The 23,869-nt window shown below is 33.9% G+C and overlaps 2 protein-coding genes across 3 annotated transcripts; both read left to right on the plus strand.

Moving 5' to 3' along the window:
- The first annotated feature begins 9,701 nt into the window (after positions 1 to 9,701).
- LOC147486368 (LIM domain-containing protein WLIM2b-like) lies at positions 9,702 to 14,573 on the plus strand. 2 transcript variants are annotated; one of them, XM_086571020.1, is made up of 6 exons: positions 9,702 to 10,046; positions 10,126 to 10,273; positions 12,307 to 12,406; positions 12,498 to 12,535; positions 12,640 to 12,729; positions 14,136 to 14,573. In XM_086571020.1, exons 2-6 carry the CDS (start codon positions 10,139 to 10,141, stop codon positions 14,343 to 14,345), a joined length of 573 nt encoding a protein of 190 aa, XP_086427146.1. In that variant the 5' UTR covers positions 9,702 to 10,046; positions 10,126 to 10,138; the 3' UTR covers positions 14,346 to 14,573. The 2 variants fall into 2 exon arrangements, with proteins under 2 accessions (XP_086427146.1, XP_086427147.1); XM_086571021.1 differs by having other exon boundaries at positions 9,812 to 10,046; positions 10,130 to 10,273.
- A 7,549-nt stretch (positions 14,574 to 22,122) lies between these two features.
- LOC147486369 (DNA sliding clamp PCNA) lies at positions 22,123 to 23,827 on the plus strand. Its single transcript, XM_086571571.1, has 4 exons — positions 22,123 to 22,679; positions 22,785 to 22,937; positions 23,023 to 23,120; positions 23,197 to 23,827. The coding sequence occupies exons 1-4, from the start codon at positions 22,361 to 22,363 to the stop codon at positions 23,425 to 23,427; spliced, it is 801 nt and encodes a 266-aa protein (XP_086427697.1). The 5' UTR covers positions 22,123 to 22,360; the 3' UTR covers positions 23,428 to 23,827.
- The last annotated feature ends 42 nt before the right edge of the window (positions 23,828 to 23,869 follow it).

Genomic DNA, 23,869 nt, shown 5'->3' on the forward strand with positions numbered 1-23,869 from the left:
CCTATAGCTCCATCAAATGTGACATATTTAAAAAGCGTCGCCAAAAGGTTGATCTCTAGCGATAGTAAATAATGTCGCAATATGAATTTTAGTATCCAAAATTTAGGGTTGTTGTCACGAAACAAAACATCGGTATGATCTCTAACGATAGTAAATAATGTCGCAATATGAATTTTAGTATCCAAAATTTGGGGTTGTTGTCACGAAACAAAACATCGGTAGTGTGAACAATTATCGACGTTTTCCTATATCATCCCAAAAAAATACTTTTTGCCACGTTTTGAATAATCAGACGAAAATATATATACCGACGCTTTTTTGGGCTCTACCGACATTATAAAATGTCGCTAATATAATACTTTTGCCGACATTTTAGTTTCGTGGCTTTAGAGCTTTTGCGACTATATAACTTGCGACGATCCAGTGACGATAAAAAAAATGTCGCCATTGACCAATACCGATGTTTTTCTATCTTTTTCCGACACTTTTTTCGTCACTAAAAATCTTATATGTTGTAATGGCTCTATTAAACCTTATTCAATAAAAACCTTTAGTTAATTTCAATTCTTGTTTTTATTTTATTATGTCTTCTTATTATTATTTAGTTAGTATGATTCCGATGACACAAGGCTAAATCTCCATTAGAAGGGGTTTATGAAGTCATATGAGGATGATTAGTTCTTAGTTTATTATTGTTTTGCATAAAGAACTTCAAATTCTTTGTTGTGAGTGTCTAGAGATAGAGCTCATAACAGATAACTAGATATTAGAAACCCCATCAAAGAGATTTGTGGGGGTGCTAATCTCTCATGCTAGTCAACAATTACTATATGCTCTGTTTGGTTCGATGTATTTATATGCAATTGCACCTATTTCCATGTAACCACCCACAAAACAGTGTTTGGTAGCAAAATGCAAATAGGCGGTTGATGCAACAAGTTGCAATTATATGCACTATATAAGTAGTTTCCATGACATCCACTTGCAGCCAAAAAAGTTGTGTAAATAGATGCAAACACAAGTGAGATGGTTTCTCTTATATAAGATGTGAAAAAAAGTAGTGGGATAATGTAACCAACTTTATAAGATGTGAAAAAAAGTGGTGGGATAATGTAACAAACTTTACATCCTTTTGCCTTGGGTTTACCAAGCACAAGTAAGTTGGATGCAATGCAATCACATGCAATACAATCACATGTCATTTGCAACTATTTGTCATTTGCAACTTGGTACACCGAACCAAACAGAGCATATAGAGATGTAGGTTGTTTACTAGGGATCAAAACAAGCGATTCGATGACTAACTAAAAGCCAATCGAATCGTGTGGTGGATTAATCCCTCTCTAATCCTTTTATCATTCATCAATTTATTGTTTTCGTACCTTAGATTTATTGTTTTCATAGTATATTATTACTCTCATTAGTGAATAGGTTTAATTAGTCTAAATTCGTGTCAAGTACGTGCAAGCAAGAGTAGATCGAACACGACTACTCCCATATATCAACATGTATTGAGAGTATTATTATATATTGATTAGCATGTTTTAGTACTGTTTTAACTACTATTTTCACACTATTAAAACTTTAGTTATCAAAAACCAAGTCTCTCGCAAATAACTAACAAAATTGGAGTACTCAACCCTATAATATTTTTCCAAATCATCCCATCTACGCTGGAAAATAACCGATCTGTCTTCGATTTGACTATAGTGTTCAACGAGAACTAGGCCTTCTCTACAAGTTTTGTGCTTGGAAAAATATCGTAACATTTTGAATGGACGCATGTAGCGATATGCCATCTACATAGATGCTTGTGTGCATTAGGGAAAATTTTATCAAGAAGACTAATCGAGGGCCAAGTCCCCCTCGGTCATACACGATCACGCGGAAGGGCTTTTGTCACCAAGCAAACCCATCGAACCGACGCAGGACTCACTTGTAGTCGACTGTTGTTTTAGACTGAGACAACACCTAACACACGGTGAAAGACTTCCACGTTGAACTCACCCCAACAAATTGTATGAAAGGCCACCGATACCTGTTAGTTTTGTAGGTAGCGTCTAACATGAAAACTGTTGGAAAAGTCCGAGCCAACTTTACACCTTTTGGATGGGCCCATAATGATGTTAGCCCTTTTGATAGTTTATTGTATTTGCTACACGAATCCTCAAAAGATACTAATATTCAATTTCACCTTACTCACGTGATTCGTGTGTATAATTAGAGTAAGGAGTTCGCCAAAACCTTAGGACTAGGCCAATTATCACATCCTGAAATTTTACCCCTTAGAAACCCATGTGAGTAGGTTTTTGGAATGATATATTTTTACTTCCTAAGACGACTTACTAAACAAGTTATTAGAAATTATAAGTTTGTTTCTTAAATAAAAGAGAGAGAAAGATAGGAGAGAATTAATCTTACTCATGCAAAGATTAGTTTCATAACTTTTTAGAAAACAAAATCACTATGTCTCTAATCTGTTTTGGGTTTACAGAAAAACCCAAAAACGGACTTAAGTCTCGATCCCTAGCACAATATACCTATCTCTAAACATATCATGCTAGCATGTGAAATTGAACTGATATTTCATCTCTGAAATATCATTCCAACTCCTAGTTCTATTTTACAACAGTTGATCTAATATCAAAACCTGATTTTTCCAAGAGTCGCGCACGCGACCTTATCTAGAGGTCCATACTCCGGAATTGGTCAATCTTTGTCATTTTAGGACAGGATGAGAAATAGAACCTAAGTCTCAAAGTAATGATTATGGAATCCAAAATTATAGACTATTCCTCACATGAGCATCATTAACCCTCCCCTTGGGAGGGTTTTAGCTCATGATCCTTGGAATGAATTGATATGTAATTTTTAATATGCTAAGTTAAGATAGATAAAAGAAGAGGAATGAAAATAACTTAATTGAACTTAGGAGAAAAATAAGTTTCTATTTAGAATTCAAAAGCAAGTAGCCATTAACACTATTACAAAAACTTAAGCTTAGCTAAAAATTAAATAAAAACATGCATGTATGAGAGTGCTTCTCTCATATTCCAAATCAATACATATTACAGTCTTTTCCTTTCCTCCCACGTGAAACCACCTAGCTCCCCACATTTACTCCACTTTAATTTCATCTTATCTCCAAACAAATTAAGCCAAAACTAAACACTATTTTTGTACAAAAGTTTAGTCAAGGCATTTAAAGACATGCAATGTGTCAATTTGTGCCAAAAATTTGAACATTTTGTCTTGACTTGCTCCATGATTGATGACTTATCCAATCTTGTAGGCCTGCAAAGTGGGTCCATGTGCTGCGTCCAGTGGCGGGCCAGGATTTGGTATTTTTACAACTTCCCGCCTTTGTGTAGAGCTCGTTGCACTAATAGTCTGAGCAGCTCACTCGCCAAAATCAGAGTCCTGGTTCAAGAGATATGAGCTTCGAAAGTTTGATGCTTTTATGCGCGTAATCCCGTTCTGACTTGATTCTGTCCTGTTTAAGTCTTCGGGATTTAGTCCGGCTTTGTTGGGGCTTCACATGGGCTTGGTAGGAAGACTTCAGATATATACACTATTCCAGTGCTTTAATACAGGTTTTATCATCATTTTTACATTAACTGCGAAAACCTGTAAAAGTACGAAAATATAATTATTTCATGATTATTAAACACATAATCAACAAATTTACTATGTCTCTGCGGGGTTTAATATTACAGTTTTGGGTGTTTATCACATAACAACCCCGTTATCTCCTCGGTATTCTCATCCTCTCTCAACTCATCAAAATAATGTTCTTTTGCTAACAACTCACTCAATCTCACGAATTCGCGTAGGCCGTTCATATCCAATCTCCTCACCTTCTGCCTTTTTTGCAAATAGACTTGGGATATACTAGATATGTTTTTATGATATTTATTCTTGATGGAATCCAAAATTTGTTTAGGCTTTATTCCACACTTACTCATCTCTGACAAGTACTCGAACTCTAGAACGGTCAGACGAGTAGCAAATGCATGTCCTTCAAGGGTCTTCGCCAATACATGGTTGTGAATACTATTTCTAACTTCTATTTTCCAACTATCGACAGTGCCATGCATGTTGGAAAACACCTTTTAACTTAAATAGACATCCCGATTTCTTACTTCCCAACTTTCTCTTATTAGCCCTCCCTTCGCCTTCCTTCTTGTGTGACAGATACACACCCGAGCACTCACAAGCCAAATTCAATCTTGCTACTCGGTTTCCCTTAGCATACTCTGACTTTTCAATTATCATAACCACATTAACTTGTTTTCCTCTAGCGGTTGCCCAACCAATTGCCTCACTACGTGTATGAAATACCTAAACACATAAAAAAAAAACAACAACTATTATTAATACACTAATAAAATTACATTTAGAAAAAAAAAATGAAATCAATGCCTACTCTATTGATAAGCACCCAAAAGTGTATTTTGTTAGGCCAATTATGTTTATAATAAATGAGAGTTAGTACTATTTATGTATTTTTGTGCATTTCAAGACTTGAAGTTGATTAGGTGACTAAAAGCACCACTTTTGCATGGAAAACGAGTTAAGATGATTGCTGAGGAAGTTTTACGTTTAAAGCCCAAGAATCATGGAGAAAATCCTTTTTCAAACCCAGTCAAAGTCAATCCGGGTAGAAAGAGAACAAAAAAGTCAATAGAAATTCAACAGGTCGTATCTTTGGACTCGAGCCTCATAATTGGGCCTACTTTATGTCAAAACGACCGGCTCAGAACCAGATTTCCAATGGACCCAGTCTTGTCCCAATCAGAGCTGTAAAAGTGGACGAAAATGGCACAAAAATAATTTCCAGCAGTTGTGGCCTCTTTAGACTCAACCTAATAGACTTTGGGCTCACATTAGAGGCCCAAAGTCCCCCTTTTTGGCCCATGCACGAAAAATATAACCCTAACCCTCTCCTATATAAAGAGGGTTAAGGTTAAATAAAACTTGGCTCCTCCCCCATTAGTTTAGTAGTAATTAGGGTTCTCTCTCTCTCTTAGTTTAGTTTTAATTAGGTTTACTTTTCTTTAGTTTAGAATAGTGTTAGTTGTAGCCACCATTAATTCCCATCAATAAAAAGCTTTGTTTTTCAATTCAATTGTCTTTTCAATTATGTCTTCTTATTATTGCTTTAGTGTAATGATTCCTATGACACAAAACTAAACCTACATTAGAAGAGGTTTATGAAGCCATGTGAGGATGAGTAGCTAGTAGTTTTTATTGTTTTGCATAAAAGAACTTCAAGCTCTTCGTTATGAGTAACTAGAGATAGAGCTCATAACACTAAACTAGAGTATAGAGCTACCGCCAAAGAGATTTGTGGTGGAGCTACACTCTCATGCTAGTGAAATCTCGATCCGAGAGGACTTGGTCTTCACTATGGATTAACACCAGCGATTCGATACTAACTAATAGTCAATCGAATCGTGTGGCGGATTAAACCCCTTATAGTATCTTCTCTTGTAATTTAAATTCACTGTTTTCACCCTCAAATCTACTGTTTTGACTCTCACTAGTAAAACATATTTCTAATCTAAACTTGCATCCAAGTAGTGTACAACTAGAGTGGTACGAACACAACTACTCTCCTCTTTATCAAATGATATTGAGAGTATTATTATCTACTATTTTCACCTCTTTCTCTACTGTTCAAGCATCTCTAATGAACTGCTCACATAATATCCAAAAAATATCTTATCATCCATCATACCTCTTCTGTAGTAAATAATTCTATTGTATCACTTAAAATCGGTTCACAATCCACGTCATTCGAGTTTGCAGAGGATCGGTTCTCAGATCGCGGCAAAAGATCCTACATATAAAATAAAACAAGAGTCTAAAACAATTTGTGTAATGAGGGATTTCAAAGTCACAAAAAAAAAATTGAACTTCTCACTAAATTTAGTCCAAACAACCCAACCACATCGGTTAATAGGGTCCCTAAACGACCTAGCCATGTCGGCAACTAGAGTCCCCAAATGACCCAGGGGCTCGGGTTCTAAATGTTGTTGATTGATTCATTCATTCATTCAAGTGTTTTGCATTCATTCATTCATTCAATCAATCAAGTGTTTTGCATTCATTCATTCATTCAATCAATCAAGTGTTTTGCATTCATTCTAATCAATGCTCTCTTGTAGATTAATTCATTCACTCAATCAATCAAGTGTTTTGTATTCATTCTAATCAAGTGCTACCTCATTATTTAGGTTTGGTTATCTTTGTCGTCAACGATTTCTCGACATCTCATTTGCTCGACTAGTCGCATCTTCTATTTCTTCATTTTCTATTACAACTTCTTCACCTTCAACATTTTTTGTTACTTCTTCACTTTCTCTTGGTTGTTTTTCACTTTCAACATTTTTTCTCTTTTCTCCTTCTCTAATTTGTTGTTGCACCTCAAACATTACCTCAAATGATTCTTCTTCATCTCCGTGTTCCATTTAAGATTTTGATTGGGTTTTGATAGAGTATGAAAATAGTAAAGAGTAAATGAGAAACTTGAGTATTTGATTGAGTATGAAAAAATGAGTAAGGAGTAAATGAGAAACTTGAGTATTCTATGTAAAGATATTTGAAATTTTGATATATTTCCAATAATTGAGTGAAATATGTTTGTAAATCCTAAACCCTAAACCATAAACCAAACCCCAAACTAGTTTATTAACCACAATTGAAAAAAAAATTAAAAAATAACAAGTTTAGATATAAAACAAATTATTATTTTAGATTTGGATAATTGAGCGAAATATGTTTGAAATTAAAAAAAAAATTATGTGAATATGAAATTTGTAAACCTTAAACCCTAAACCCTAAACCTCCAAACTAGTTTATAACCTACAATTGAAAAAAGAAAATGAAAAACAACAAGTTTAGATATAAAACAAATTATTATTTCAAATAATTGAGTGAAATATGTTGGTACTAAATTTGTAAACCCTAAACCCCCCAAACTCCAAACCCCAAACTAGTTTATGATTCACAATTGAAAAAAAAATTAAAAAATAATATGTTTAGATATAAATCAAATTATTATTTCGAATAATTGAGTGAAATATGTTGGTACGAAATTTGTAAACCCTGAACCCTAAACCCTAAACCCCAAACTAGTTTATGATTCACAATTGAAAAAAAAATGAAAAATAAAAATTTTAGATATAAAACAAATTATTATTTTAGATTTTGGCATGTTTGATTACATGTTTTAACTTGGTTATATAGATATTATGTCATAACAGATAAATAGTACATGTAATTGTGTTGGTGCAACTAATTGTGTTGTTCCTAACCTAATTTTTTAAATCAGATTTCAATTTTACTAATTCAATTGGGGTGTGTTGATAATTACTAATTCAATTTTGCAGATCATTGTTTAAATAAATTATTGTACAATTATGATCGATTAATGATTTGTATTATAAGAAAAGTGTTCGGTGTTTATGTATAAGAAAAGTGTAATTGGTGTTTATGTTAATCGGGCTAATCATTGGTTAATCGGGAATTTCCTTGGTTTAGAACTTCTCAATTATTTTAGTCCAAACGACTCCCCCATGTCGCCCCATAGAAGCTACAAATGACCTAGTGGTACTGCTTGCATCTGATACCGCATACCGTTCCATGGAAAATCCCGAGAGCTCTGTCTCAAACGACATGAATTGACCGCTTTTGTGTGCACTCAAACGATATAAACATGCCATTTGAGTATACACTCAAACGATATGAGTGCACACTCAAATGGCACATGCAGACTGTTCTATGGAGAAACTAACCAGAGAGGCAATTCTCAAACGACTTTCAAGGACCGCGTGCGTGTATAATAGAACGACATGGTGGTACACTCAAACGACCCGAGGGTTTCATTATGGCGAGACCGGTTGAATTGGTTGTTGGGTCTGGGCTTTGATGACAAATTTGTAATATGTCAAACTTGTAATATTTCTTTTTTTCTTAGGGATTGCCCAATCCAATTTGATGAGTGCCCAATTAAACTACCTTCTATATTTTGGAAGGGCGGGGGAGATAAATCAGCAAATACGTAGAGATTTATGACTTGGTGTAGAAGTTAAACAACTTATGTACCAGTTTTACCCTTATTCAATTTTGAGAAGAGATTCGAAATCAACGGTCCATACTCCATAACATTGCACATTGAGTGCATTTACACTAGGGGTGGGCAATGGGCCGGGTCGGGCTAGCCCGGCCCTAAACATTTAAAGCCCTTCAAATATTAGGGCCGGGTCACAAGTCTAAACCTCAAGCCCTTACCCTACCCTAAGCCCTCTTTAAAGCTTTTTAGGGTCGCCTATATATTTTCTTTTTTTTTTACTACATCGGTTTTAAAACTAATTTATATTACAAAAAAATGTACAATAATCTACAAACTCAAAGTCCAACCAATCTAGTAATAATCCTGTATAAGTCCAAAAATTTAAAATGCACATCCACAATCTAATGAACTGAAGTACATCGAGAGTTCGGAATTTGTTCTTCCTTGTACTCAAACCTCACTAAAATTACATTTTAAAATTGAAATACATAGACAAATAATTATATTATCATTTTAAATGAAGAAGTAATATATATAAAGAAGAAACATAATAGTTTTGGTTAAAGGGTCATGGAAGTTGTTAAACTATTTGTAATATCATAAATTATTTCTATAATAGATTCAAACAAATATAATATTACATTTCTTCTAATTTAAAAGTGATTCAAGCTTTGTATATGGAAATGAAAATATTGGCTTTTGAACAAGTGATGGAGAAAGGTTTGAGATTACAAATGTCATTTTTCCTCGACAAAGGTTGTTTTTGGTTTCTATGTTACAAATGTCTCCGCTCAGATTTTGCTTTTAATGGTGTGGAAGGAAATCTTTAGTTTTAGACTTGGCTTGGATGTGAATAAAAATATAATTTACAAGAAATAAGTGAAAAAAGAAATTGAGAATAATAAGTTATGGACTTTGACTTGATGATCAAAGGAATAAAGTCTTATTTTTATTAGGCTAGTGCTTTCGTTTGTTCTTCAGGTACATTAAGTTGACAAGTTTTTGTTATATAAGACAAGTTATTGGAAGCACCCTTGGGTGTAAGTGATAAATTTAAAAGTTAACAATGTTATTTTAATTGAAAATATTTAACAAAGAGTTGGACAATTATGGTATGTGTATTTATAGTGAAAGTAAAAAACGGGGCGGTTAGAGTTTGGTTAGGATTCGGGCTAATGAGAATTTGAATTAGGATCGGGCTTATATTTTAGAATCTTAGTCCAGCCGCCTCTAGAAGGCATTAGGGCCCGCCCGCCCCTAAATTCTCTGGGAGGGCTTTAGTTGTGAGGGTTTTATAGGGCTTAGGGTCGGTCGGTCGGGGACCGAAGTTAGAGGTCGTTAGGGCCAAATTCCCACCCCTAATTTACACTTCTAAGCATTGAAGAAAAAGTAGTGTTTGAATGTTGTAATTTTGAAAATGTCGGGGCTACCACGAGAATATCCTCATGGGGATAAAGGTTCCAAGACCGTTAGATGTGTGATCCAACTGTCCGAAAATAAAAAAAAAACAAAAAGGAAGAGAGAGAATGTGAGTTTGTTTTTGATTTTAGGATCTCGTCAGTATGAGGATATAAGTCTTTTGAAAAACTAATTGAGTACTTGTCTCGTGTTTGGTTAAAAATTTGTGTGTAACCGTAAGTCCATAACTATAACCCCCGTGGTGTTGAGTGTAAACGCACCCACACCCGACGACCTGAGTAATAACATTCTCTAGACGTCCACAGTCCTTGGGTTAGAAGTTAGAAGTTAGAAGTTAGAAGTTACTTCCAAAGCAGTTTAGCTTTATAGTTAGAAACAAGACAAAAAAACTGACAGACAGACACACGAAGTGGAGCCCACGAGTATTTTCTTTTACTTCTAGTTGAGTGGAGGCGCACCTATCTGGTAGCAGCTCCCTTTCATTTTCTTCTTCGCTTCCTCCGTTTGCTGCATAAATCATATTATCCAAATTGAGATCGTTAATTTCCAGGTAATTGTCTTTCTCTCAGACAATTTATTAGTCTCTAATAATAGATTATTTGTTCTCATCTTGTTTTATAAACTGTTAGGTAGAAAGAAAGAATGTCGTTTATAGGGACACAAGAGAAATGCAAGGTGTGTGAGAAGACTGTTTATGTGATGGATCAATTATCAGCTGATGGTGTTTCTTATCATAAGTCTTGCTTCAAGTGTACCCACTGCAAAGGAACTCTCAAGGTACTTTTACTTGCCTGCCCTTTTATACAACAAATACACAAATTAAATATCCATTCTTTTTTACCCTTTAGATCTATATCACAATTTCTCTGCTAATTACCAATATGCAAGGAAGATATGCTTGTTTCTTTTCATCTCTTAAGACCTTTTGGGATGCCCTTTATAATAAGAGACTACTATACCAACCAAAAAAACTATGAATGCAGTTACAGTATCATCTTTTTCCCCACTGGCCAACATACGGCACCATTTGCTATCATGAGTGTATTTCAACCCATACCTACCAATGGATCTTTAATGTCCTAAATCTTTAAAATCATAACTCCATGATCTTCCAGTTCACATTGTGTTAACAATGCACTTTTTTCTTTCATTCTTTTCTGTTTTGATCGGGAAAATGTGTATATTTACATGTAACTATAATATATTAATATCAACAATGTAGGATGAGATATCCCACGCAAATACAGCAAGGGAAACTAGAAAGCATGAAAAATGCAATGGCAAGTCTACCTCTTAGAAGAAGAAACACCCCCAACAAAAAACTTTAATCATGCTTGGCCAAGCAAGGAATCCAATCTTAACATAAAGTCAGCTTAAGGGGTGTGTCTCTTGGCTCCTTCCAAAACTTATTTTTCCTTCATTCTTAAATCCTAAATCTTAGCCGATGATTGGTCATTGCCGTAATGCTGTTTACGGGGAAAATATGGTGAATTTGGTTGTATTAGGGTGATTTCTGATCTCTTAAGAGGTGTTGGCTTGAGTGAGTAGGATGGCCATTCTAAGGCAAAGATAGAGTAAGTGGGATGCTCATTATACTTGCGTTGCAAATCCTAAAACCAGATCTCTCTACCATGCAAAAAAGAAAGGATGGAATTAGAACATCATTGTTTTGTTGCATAGAGGAAACATAGCTAGTAACATCTGCTGTTAGCTTCAAAATTCTTAACTGTAGGAGTATAGTTAAGAACCCTACCTACCAATGGATTCTTAGTACTGTTTTCCCACCTTAATCAAGTATTATTTTCAATATATTTCATAAGTAATTCTTCGTATAATAGGTATAAATTATTTATCTTAATTACAGCTTGAAGTTGAATTACTGCGTCAGACTAATTAATTGGGCTAGCACCTCTTGGGTGCCAAAACCATTTTTTCATGTTATCAACGGCACTGCAATACTTGGTCTACATCTCCCACTGTTTGTTTACAAATATGCTTACAGGACTTTACTTAACTGTAATAAGCATCCCGCAAATCTTTGAAATCTCTGGAAGGCGTGATTGTTTTAAATTTAGTAACTCGAGTTTTATCATTCACCCTAACAAAGAATACTGCATCCAGTTTTTTTTTTTTTTTATTGGTTCTGAATTCTTTCAAATTTTTTTGGATGAATGAAATGTTCTATTGATAAAAGGGAAAAAAGAGCAAGAATAGAAAAGATAGAAGACTGGGTGACTGTACCTGTTCAAGATTATAAGGATGAAAAGTGGATCCAGTAACCCTTAGGTAAGAGGCGTGCAACTTTAGCCAGATTGTTGAGAAAACTAGAAGAAAGGGTAAAAAAATTAGAGAAGGCAATTCGGAATGTACTGAATGTAGGGAGAAAGAGATAACATGATCTCCCCATTACAAGCATCACCGATCTCTTTCGTAGTCTATAACGTGGACATCGGGCTGATCAAAGTAGAACAACCTCTAATGGTAGGACGGACTCTTGAAATAGAAACTCTTAGATTTTAAGTGCAGACCTTCTAAAATTCTCAGACTAATAAAACTACAACTATTTCTGGAAAATTTTGGCATCAATATAGGAAATAACCTAAAAACTGGGTGTCTTGGGTGTTTTGTTTTCCAGACTTCAATGTGTTTGGTGTCCCATTTTATAGATTTTATCAGACATTCTTTCTCCTTTCTTTATTTGCATATAGTGTCCATGCCAATTCTCTTCGCAGGATGTAGAACATCATCCTACAAGTGCTTTACCTGGTTAGTGGTTACTTAGCTTTTTCCATTTGGTTCCTTTTTTTCAGCTGAGCAACTATTCCTCAATGGAGGGAGTTCTGTACTGCAAGCCTCACTTTGAGCAGCTCTTCAAGGAGTCTGGGAATTTCAACCGGAACTTCCAGTCACGTATACCTTCTTAATCACATCATTCGAATTTCCGTTGAATTTTTTATCAGCTACCTTTCTGTTTATTCACTCATTGCATCTTGATTTTCAGCACTAACAAAGTCGGTTTCAAAGTTAACTCCAGAACTGGTAATTTGCCTCAAACACACCACTGTTGTTGAACAAGTTACTTGATGAAAGTTTTGATGCTCATTGTGGCGTACCTGACTCCTGATATGTTGTGTGGGTTTCAGACAAGGTCACCTAGCAAAGCTGCTGGAATGTTTTCTGGGACACAAGAGAAGTGTGCTACGTGTGGTAAAACGGCTTATCCACTAGAGAAGGTAAGTGCTACAGTTGTTATTCATCTGAATGAATTATGTGCTTCCTTTTACTTGGCTTCTGCTCTGTGGACCATCTTTGTCATTTTTATCACACAACAATGAGCCTTCTGATTATGGTTTTGACTTATTTATATTGTGGACCTAACAAAGTCCATGTTGTTAGAAAGTAAATCTTATGAAAGCAGTTTACTTGCTACGATGTAGAAGAGTCACTGGAGCATGTAAGGAGGAAAATGTGTCTTTTATCCATCACATATTCACATATCATGTTATAGAAAAGATACAATGTTAGATAGTTAATTGTTGGAAAATCAAATTACTTGCTATGATGCACAAAAGGCATTGGAGCATGTGCGGAGCAAATAGTGTCAACTTTGTACAATTTGAGCTGATTGGTTTTGAGTGGGAATTAGTTTGAGTTAATTGAACTCGTATAATTCTCCATATTCTAACCAGTTGAGTCTACTGATTTAATCAGTAATTGTTGTTAATGGCACGAGTGGAGTCTATGGATCTTTCCCTGGGTAATCTGACAGATGAAACCGAGGTGGATCACCATTGTCATCTAGATGATTAGGTTAGAAATTGTTCCCTTAGAATAGGGCTTAAGAAGACACATGTTCATGAAGCAAACTCTTGTTGGTAATTGGTAGTGCAGATTGGTATCCTGTCCAGGCACGCGTTGATACTCTGGTGGGAGAGTCAGAGACCATGCATTCCATATTCCCATTGTGGGGTCTGTATGTATTACAAGGGAAATGGATTTTTTTTTTGAACTAATTTTTTTTTTTTGCTTGTTCACACACACACACATGCCAATTATGTAATAGAGTAAGAAGAAAAAGTCTGACCCCAATAAAGTACCGTATAATTTAAGGATTGCAACCTTGGTAACGTGAATCTGGACCCAGCTACCCCACAATGAACTGTATAGGTCAAATGTGGTTATGTATCTGTAACAGAATGGTTCGGAATGCTCCAGTAAGGCATATATAAAATTTAAAAGCTGTTAGCGTGCTTTCCATCATACCATGGTCATACTTCAAACTAACATTCATATATATGTTCAGTTTCTTTCACGAGTAGAAATAATGCTATCACGAAGAATCGACTTTTTTAATCAGCACTGAAGCTGTCTACTACAGAAAAAGCAGTGACATTTAGGAACAAAATATAGAGGTTCGAGTTCATCTTGTCCTCTATAGATTGGTAGAATATTCGAGGAGTAATATCTTGAGATTAGGCATATCGGATGCATGCATCTGTAGTTTGGGATTACAGCTGCATTTCAAAAATTCTGGGTTGTATATGGTTAGATTAGATGGACCTTTTTCAATTTGTTAAGTTGATGTGTTCTGTACTTTATTCATCTTATTATGTTTTTCAACCTGTCTGTGATTTTTCAGGTTACTGTGGAGAACCAGGCTTATCACAAGTCGTGTTTCAAGTGCTCTCACGGCGGCTGCTCACTTTCCCCGTCAAATTATGCAGCACTTGATGGCATTTTGTATTGCAAACACCATTTCTCCCAGCTTTTCAAGGAGAAAGGGAGCTATAACCACCTCATCAAATCTGCTTCTATCAGGCGTGCTCCAACCCCTATTCCAGATGCTTGAAAACTAATCAGAATATCAATTTATCTTCCAATACCTGTTTTTGGCGTGCTTGTACGTTTCCATTCATTCCCCTTTGTGTCCACCCGGGGAATTAGTGAACTTGTTTCTCCCTTGACTTCAGCTGTGTGATCTCTATTGTGTAACTTATTATTATTCCTATGTTGTCAAACATTTTGAATTATTCAGTCGCAACTGTTATTATTATTATTATATAAACAATTTGCTTTCCATCGATCGAGTTATAATAACTTATAAGGTGTCAACATTTATGAATATCTCACTCCATACTCATAACATAGTACAAAATATTATGATATGGCAAAATATTGACCGCTGATTTATGGATATATATATATTTTTTTTTATAGATATTTAATATTGTTTCATATGTAAATATCGTGGATATATTTAAAATATCGATAAATACTGTAGATATTGTAAATATTTTTTGATATATAATTTATATTTATTTTTAAATATAATAATAAATATTAAATAAAATCTTTAATATATAGAAAAATGTGGGGTTGAGTAACAATGTTTTGGTGTACGTCTTAGGGGCAGTTTGGTAATTTCCAATTTTTTTTTTTTTTTTTTGAGAGGTAAAATAGTAATTTAATGTTTATAATATTTTTTAAAAAACTCAATAGAGCCCACGTGCACAGTTGCTAGTTATTATATATACAAAATATTATTGAAATATCACCGAGTCTTATATATCTCTAAGAGTCCGGTTCCTCTATAACCGGGTACAGAGATTGATCTCTGTACCACACACACACACGTCTCGTATCTCGACGCACACACACACATCTCGGAGTATTCACACAGGTATCGAGGCACACACACACATCTCGATTTCGAATCGACGGTGACATAGTCGATCAAGTTAATTCTGCAAGGTACAGCACAATCATCAACAGTTGTGGTAGAACCATAGAACAAATGCGGTTATAAGTTGAGTATCTGTAAATGTGGCTGGTTTTATGTCACCGAGATTAAGCATAAACAATCAAATCCTGTTTATTTAGAATTTGGGATACTTCAACTTCCGGCCGGTCTAGATTTTGGACCGGGCATACCGGATCTATTAAATATTTTGTGTCTTTGAAAAGGCTTTATAAAATGTCTCACACAAATTTTCGAATCGAGAATATATTTTTATTGAAAATAAATCGAAATATGTTAATGAGCAAGCGATTATGGTGCATAAGTACTTAGAAATTAAGAGATCAAATTGAGATAGCATCTTCACTTTATGGTTTAGGATATTAATCCATAATTTTCAAATAAAATTATCTTAAACTCGATCTAAGCTTGTATAATAGTTTTTAGATTTATGGTGATTTAGCAAACAAATTTTTGAATCAAAATATATTTTTATTGAAAATAAACCAAATACGTTAATGAGCAAATGATTATAGTGCATAAGTACTTGGAAACTAAGGGATCAAATTGAGATAGCCGAAAAAATGATTATGGTGTATAAGTATTTGGAAACTAAGGGATCAAATTGAGATAGCCTCTTCACTTTGTGGTTTAGGATATTAATCCGTAATTTTCAAATAGAATTATCTTAAACTTAATGAGGGCTGGGCTCATACCTCATAACCTAGGCCATAGTCCGCCCCTTATAAGCATGAGGGTCGGGCCGGCCCGCCCCTCAAATCTGTGAGGGCCAACTTTTGAGGGCTTGAACATTCAATTTTGAGGACCGGGTCGGGGCAGGTTGAGGGCATGAGGGCCAAATTATCACCCCTAGGTAGTTAGCATATTGGATCGGGTTTAGGTCTTGAAAATCATAACCAGACTCTTATTGGATTGGTTCTGGATTAAGTATGTACCGAACCGTTATAGGCCTTATCCAATTAAAATTTTTAGTCTTATTCTTCCTAATTTTCCTCCACCATATATGTATAGACCCCCACTTTGTGGCTCATTAAGCCCATGAATCCAACCCAAATCAATTAAGCCCCAGGGCTTAATCCTAGCTACACCCAATAACTGGTCTATTTATGAATATGTCTAGGTTCATTATTGGAGAATATAAGGATAGAAGTTCAAAGAGATAAGAATTCTTTTGACACAAACAAACACAGTCCTCATAGGACTCAATCTCTTTATTCATATAAAAACTATTTGTTCTCATAATGTGAACTACGTTGAAACTTGATCCACTACAAGAGATCAGGCTTTTAGCAACGCTTCAAAGTGTAGCAAAAGCTAGCCAAACCATAGCAAATGCTCTTTTGCCACGCTTTCAGTAACGTTGCTAGGGCGTTACAGATAATGGTGAAACAAAAGATAATAGGCAACGCTCAAAGCGTTGCTGATGCTCTTACTTTTTACCACAAGCAGTAGTGTTTCTAAAAGTTGTAAAAACGTAGCAAAAACTATTTTCCAATTCTCTTTCAAAAAACATATAATTATTTAAAAAAAAAAATCAGCCACAGCATAAGCGTAGCAAAAGGGGACATTGGCCACACTTTTCATACGTTGCAAATAGTATTGCATCTGCAACGCTTGTAGGCGTAGTAGGAAATTGACTTGCTTTCAGGTTCTATTCAATTTTGGCAATGCCTTGAATCGTGGCTAAAAAATAGGAGTATGCTAGCTATTCATTTGATTGTTTGCCACACTTTTTAGTGTAGCAAAAGCTTGAACACTTCTATTTTTGTTTCACAAGTGACCTGTTTCCTGTTTTCATATTTGGTACGAAAATTATATCAAAGAAGATATCAACTCATCAAACATCACATCCAACAAAATATTTTCATAAGTTAAACAAAAATATATTACAAACTTGTTCAAATTTAAATACAGAAATATCATTCAAAGTACATCATGCATATAATATATATCGATCACTTCATCCAAAATGTAATGCTTGTATTCCCCAACTTGTCACGCTCCAAGTTTTACTCGCAAAATCCACTGCTCCTAAGAACTGCAAGAAAGAAAATAAGTAAAAGTCAGTACATGAAATAACAAATGAATATGATAGGGCTCCAACAAAAATGGATACAAGGACTTCACCTTCTCAGAGAAGCAATAAACTCTTGCCTAGTCATATATATGCTTCATCTCCTCAATTTCTCTTTTGTAATTGTTCAGCTACAACCACATGGAAATCACAATCCTCGGTGAGAGAGCACTAGAGGAACACTTAGCAACTAATCAAACTACAACACTGAACAATATTATATTACTTTTAAAGAAATACATACCGGTAAATTTTCGAATTATAATTCTTTTATTGGATGGTGATTTAGCGGCACATTTTCGAATAAGAATATATTTTTATTGAAAATAAACCGAAATACGTTAGTGAGCAACGATTATAGTGCATAAGTACTTGGAAACTAAGGGATTAAATTGAGATAGCCTCTTCACATTGTGGTTTAGAATATTAATCCGTAATTTTTAAATAAAATTATTTTAAACTCGATCTAGCTTGTATAATAGTTTTCTTAGATTTATGGTGATTTAGCGGTAAATCATCACCATTCGGCTTATTTAATGTGTACAAAAATCTAAAAAACAGATGGATTGTTTCCATATCCTCAAAGAATACACTACTCCCACTTAAAAAGATTTTTCACATGAGCGTGTCCTACTTAACGGGTGTCATTATATTAAATTATTCTAAAAATATTAGCAACTATGCATAGCTATGAGATATGAAAATTATACTAATTACTCATTTAAATTTCTTAACCACTCTATAAAAAGGAAGCACCAAGCCTTGATAAAACTTATCGACTTCTTTTTTATTGTTAGGTTTAATAATAGAAGTTTGATTGAAGCTTTGTGAGAATGTCCAATATGATCTAAGATAATATTGAAGCTACTTGAATAGCAAGACATTCCCAATTACAATAAAAGAATTATAATAAACACTATTTAAAATGCAAAACTATGTTTGTTGAGACATTTATTCTCCCTACATATAATACAAATATGTTTTAGGATTATTAGTTCAATGCATTTGCATCAAGTTTTTTATTTTCCATTAATTATTCTTTGAGGTTAGTTTAATGTAGTACGTTGCATCCAGTTTCCAATTTCTCATTAATTATTCTTTGAGGTTAGTTCAATGCAATTGCATCAAGTTTCCAATTTCCCGTTAATTATTATTTGAGGTTAGTTTAGTGCAATTGCATCTACTTATTTATGATTTCCCGTTAGTTATCCATTAAGGTTAATTCAGTACAGTTGCATCAAGTTTTTGATGTTTCATTAATTAGTCTTTGAGATTAGTTCATTGCATTTGCATCCATGTTCCAATCTCCCGTTAATTACTCTTTGAGGTTAGTTCAATACATCAAGATCAGGTTCGATTTCCGTTAATTGCTTTTCTCGGGTTAGTTCGATAGTTTATAATTTGTTTGCATACATGTAAAAGTCTGTTTTATAAACTCACTTTCGTTTTGGGTTCCTAATTACTCGTAATTGCTAATGTGAGAAGGCTAAAAAGTGGACATTTATGCTTTGAGGTCGCGATGCGCTTACATCCGACTTCCGATTTCTAGTTAACTATTTTTTTAGATTATTTCAATGCATTTGCATCTAATTTCTGATTTCCCGTTAGTTAATTTCTTATTTTAGTTTAATGCAGTTGCATCCAATTTTTGGTTTTCTGTTAATTATTTTTTGAGGTTAGTTCAATGCAGTTGCATCCAATTTTCGATTTTATGTTAATTGTTCTTTGAGGTTAGTTCAATGCATTTGTATCAAGTTTTTGATTTCTCGTTAATTATTTTTTGAAGTTAGTTCAATACAGTTACATCAAATTTATAATTTACCATTAATTATTCATTTAGGTTAGTTCAGTGCAGTTTCATCCATTTTTCAATGTTTCATTAATTAGTCTTTGAGATTAGTTCATTGCATTTAGATATAGTTTCCGATTTCCTGTTAATAACTCTTTAAGATTAGTCCAATACATCTGCATCTAGTTTATAATTATTTGAGGTTAGTTCGATACAATTATATTCGGTTTCTGATTTCCCGCAAACTATTCTTTAAAGTTATTTTAATGCATTTGCATTTAGTTCCCAATTTCCCACCAATTATTCTATGAGGTTAGTTCAATGCAGTTGCATTCTGTTTTTGATTTTATGTTAATTATTTTTTGAATTAAGTTCAATGCATTTGCATCCAATTTTCGGTTTCCCATTAATTATTATTTGAGGTTTTTTTGATGTATTTGCATACCGTTTCCGATTTTCCGTTAAATATTTTTCAAAGATTTGCATCCAATTTATAATTTTCCGTTAGTTATTCTCTGTTATTAGTTTAATGCAATTTGCATAAAGTTTCCGATTTCCTATTAATTACTCATTAAGCTCAGTTATGTATTTGAATCCAGTTTTCGATTTTCTTATAATTATCCAATGTGGTGTGTAATACAAACTTCTACTGATCCATCTGTAGTGTCCTTGCAAACATGACATAAAAAATAAATTATGTTTAATTTACTATGTGGGATCATCGAAGATTATCCAGTTCCCGATTTTCCGTTAATTATTCTTTAAATTATGCATGACTCATAATGTGAAATCTTCAAAGATTATCTACGAACGGGTGCTGTTATATTAATTATTCTGAAAAATATTTGCAAATATATAAAATTATTATATATTTATATTATATTGATCACTCAACCAAATTTTTTATAACGTGAAAATCTCATTCTCCATTAAAAAAAACATAACTCACCTTTGATAAAACCCTTCAACTTCATTTTGTTGTTTAATAATAGAAGTTTGATTGAAGTTTTATGAGATTGTCTAATAAGAAAAAGTTAATATATATTGAAGCTACTCGAATAGCAAGGAGTTCTCAATCATACGGAAAGACATAATATAAACATCATTTTAAATGCAAAACTATACTTATCGAGATATTCCCATAACATATAACCCAACTATATTTTGAGGTTAGTTCAATGCATTTGCATCTGAGTTCCCGATTTTCCATTATTTATATTTTGAGGTTAGTTCAATGCATTTGCATACAGTTTCTGATTTTCCATTATTTATATTTTGAGGTTAGTTCAATGCAGTTGTATCCAATTTTATATTCCCGTTATTTATTTTTTGAGATCAGTTCAATACAATTGCATCCAGTTTATGATTTCTCGTTAATTATTCTTTTCGGTTAGTTCAATACATTTGCTTCCAATTTCCTATTAATTGTTCTTTGAGGTTAGTTCAATGCATTTGCATCCAGTTTCTGATTTTTTGTTAATTATTCTCTGAGATTAGTTTAATGCATTTGCATCCAGTTTCCAATTTTTCATTTATTATTTGATAAAGTTGCATTTGCATATAGTTTCTGATTTCCTGTTAATTATTGTTTGAGGTTAGTTCAATGAATTTGCAACCAGTTTCCGATTTCCCGTTAATTATTTCTTGAGGTTTTGCATCTAGTATATTTTTTGAGATTAGTTCAATGCAATTGCATCCGGTTTTCGATTTCTCGTTAATTATTTTTTAAGATTAGTTCCACGCATTTGCATTATGTTTCCAATTTATAATTAATTTTTCTTTGAGGTTAGTTTAATGCAGTTGCATCTAGTTTCCGATTTCTCGTTAATTTAATCTTTGAGGGTTAGCTCAATGCATTTGCATCCAGTTTTCAATTTTCCGACAATTATTTTTTGATGTTAGTTTGATGTATTTGCATCCAAGTTTTGATTTTCCATTAATTATTATTTGAGGTTAGTTTAATGCAATTGTATCCATATTTAGATTTTCTATTAATTACTTTTTAAGATTTGTTTAATGATTGCATTTACATTCAGTTTCCGATTTTTCGTTAAATATTATTTGAGGTTAGTTCGATATATTTGCATCCAGTTTTCGGTTCTCCATTAATTGTTTTTTGACGTTAGTTTTATTCAGTATTATACATATTTTAAAATATTTGTCATTATTGTTTTGCCGTTATTATTATTATTATTTTCATTTTCTATTATATATTTTGTGATGTTATTTTTTGTATAATTGTTTTTAACTATGTTTTGATGCTGTGCTAAGGATATATTTGAAATAAGTCAGTGCTTTATCATAGACACTAAAATTGTATGATTTATGATAGAGAATTAGTTTTTACAAATCACCTATTTTTTAGCAATTTTTTTTTATTTGATCAAATATATAAGAATTGGAACACTAAAAGTGTTTGATTCGTAATAGGAAATTATTTTCTACAAATCATTTATTTTTTAGCATTTTTTTTATTTGATCAAATATATAAAAATTGGAAATACACTCAAACTCTCCAAATATAAGAATTAGAAATACACTCAAACTCTCCAAAGAGGTTCCATGTACGTGGAATTATAGGCTATTAAAAAATACTATCTTTCATATTGTCATATATGATAGAGAAAAGGCTAACTCTCATATTAGAGTGCCACATAGGAGAGAGAAAATCCTCTTTTAAAGGTCTCTGCTTTAGTATATAGATAGTAGATCTCTGTACCACACACACACACGTCTCGTATCTCGACGCACACACACACATCTCGGAGTATTCACACAGGTATCGAGGCACACACACACATCTCGATTTCGAATCGACGGTGAGATAACACAGTTACAGAGATCAATCTCTGTAACCGGTTGTAGAGATCTCGAACCCTATCTCTAAATATATCATGATATTTATATATTTTTGATAAAATCTCGATATCCACAGCACGTCAGCACCTAGTCCGAAATTTAATATTTCAACATTTCAATAATCCGAAATTTGGGCGATTTTTAATGACATCACTTTCCGCTTCCACCGCCCTTAAACTGAACTCACACGTATGCACGATACATGTCCTGAAAATCGTAGCGGGAAAGTTTTCTCCCCGAAAAAACAATCGAAGCGGGAAAATCAGAGTTCCCGCCAAACAGAACCCAACCCCTATAAAACTCTCTTCCCATTTTCTCCCCCCCTCACAAACCCTAAAAAAAAACAAAACCCTAAATTTTCTCTCCTGAAAATCAATCAAGAAGATGTTGGAACTAAGGTTGTTGCAGGGAAGTTTGCTAAAGAAAGTATTAGAGTCAATTAAAGATCTAGTGACCGAAGCAAACTTCGACTGTTCAGCAACTGGGTTTTCACTACAAGCAATGGATTCAAGCCACGTGGCACTAGTGGCTCTTCTTCTTAGATCTGAAGGTTTTGAACACTTTCGTTGTGATAGAAACATCAGTATGGGTATGAAGTTAGTGAATATGGCTATGATGTTGAAGTGTGCTGGGAATGACGATATTATTACTATTAAAGCTGATGATGGTGGTGATACTGTCACTTTCATGTTCGAATCCCCAAGTAAGTTTATTAAAGTTTGTAACTTTGTTGAAAAATTAATCCTTTTATGTGTTGTGGTGTTGATTTATTCGTATGTTTTGTGGAATGTGTGTTAAAAAAACAAAGATCAAGATAAGATTGCGGATTTTGAGATGAAGTTGATGAATATTGATAGTGAGCATCTTGGGATACCAGAAGCTGAGTATCAAGCAATTGTTAGAATGCCATCTTCTGAGTTTGCAAGGATTTGCAAGGATCTTAGTACTATTGGGGATACTGGTAACTTATTATATTGGTTGTTTGTGTATTTAGTTTTGTTTAGATTGTGTGGTTTATTTGGTTGCTTTGTTGGTGGTGATGGCAGTTATAATCTCTGTCACAAAGGAAGGAGTGAAGTTTTCCACCAAGGGTGATATTGGTACTGCTAATATTGTTTGCAGGCAGAATGCTACTGTTGACAAGGTATACCTAGTTTTGTTCAGCTGTTGTTTGGGGATGAGAAATGTTTACTGATATGTCAACTTGGGTATCTGTGCAGCCAGAGGATGCTATTATTATTGAGATGAAGGAGCCGGTTTCACTGACATTTGCATTGCGGTACATGAACTCTTTCACCAAGGCAACCCCATTGGCTAATATTGTCACCATCAGCTTATCGTCCGAGCTGCCTGTTGTTGTTGAATACAAGATTGCAGAGATGGGATATATCCGGTTTTATTTGGCTCCCAAGATTGAAGAAGATGAAGAAGACACAAAGCCTGGAGTTTGAAAGAAGTCTTATTTTCACCACATTAGGCTTGATTGCGTATCTCATTTTTCCTCTCTTATGTGATCTTCAATCTGTAGGAATTATGTTTATCTTGACTTGATTGTGTTTCTTGTTTTTTAGGCAAATGTTGAATGTTCATACCTCTTTGGTAGAGCTCTGAGTGTTGGTATTGTTAGCTGTTCTGAACATGTCTGTTTTAGATTTCATGAAGTCCATATTGATTAGTGAGTATTCATAGGCTTACCACTATGGTATTCAAATAGTTCCGTTTCAGAATGTTTTGGTCCGACTATGATTTGTTGGTTTTATGTATCTGCCTTTCTTCGATTTGAGAACCAATTTGAAAACGATCTCAAGTTATCTTCACAATCTTGAATAAATTGAAGGCGTTCATCCCCAATCAGATCTTTTGTTCTTTTCTTTACATTGGTTGTCGTTCTTA

Source organism: Coptis chinensis, chromosome 7 (genome assembly GCF_015680905.1).
Source record: "Coptis chinensis isolate HL-2020 chromosome 7, ASM1568090v1, whole genome shotgun sequence".
NCBI classification, from domain to species: Eukaryota; Viridiplantae; Streptophyta; class Magnoliopsida; order Ranunculales; family Ranunculaceae; genus Coptis; species Coptis chinensis.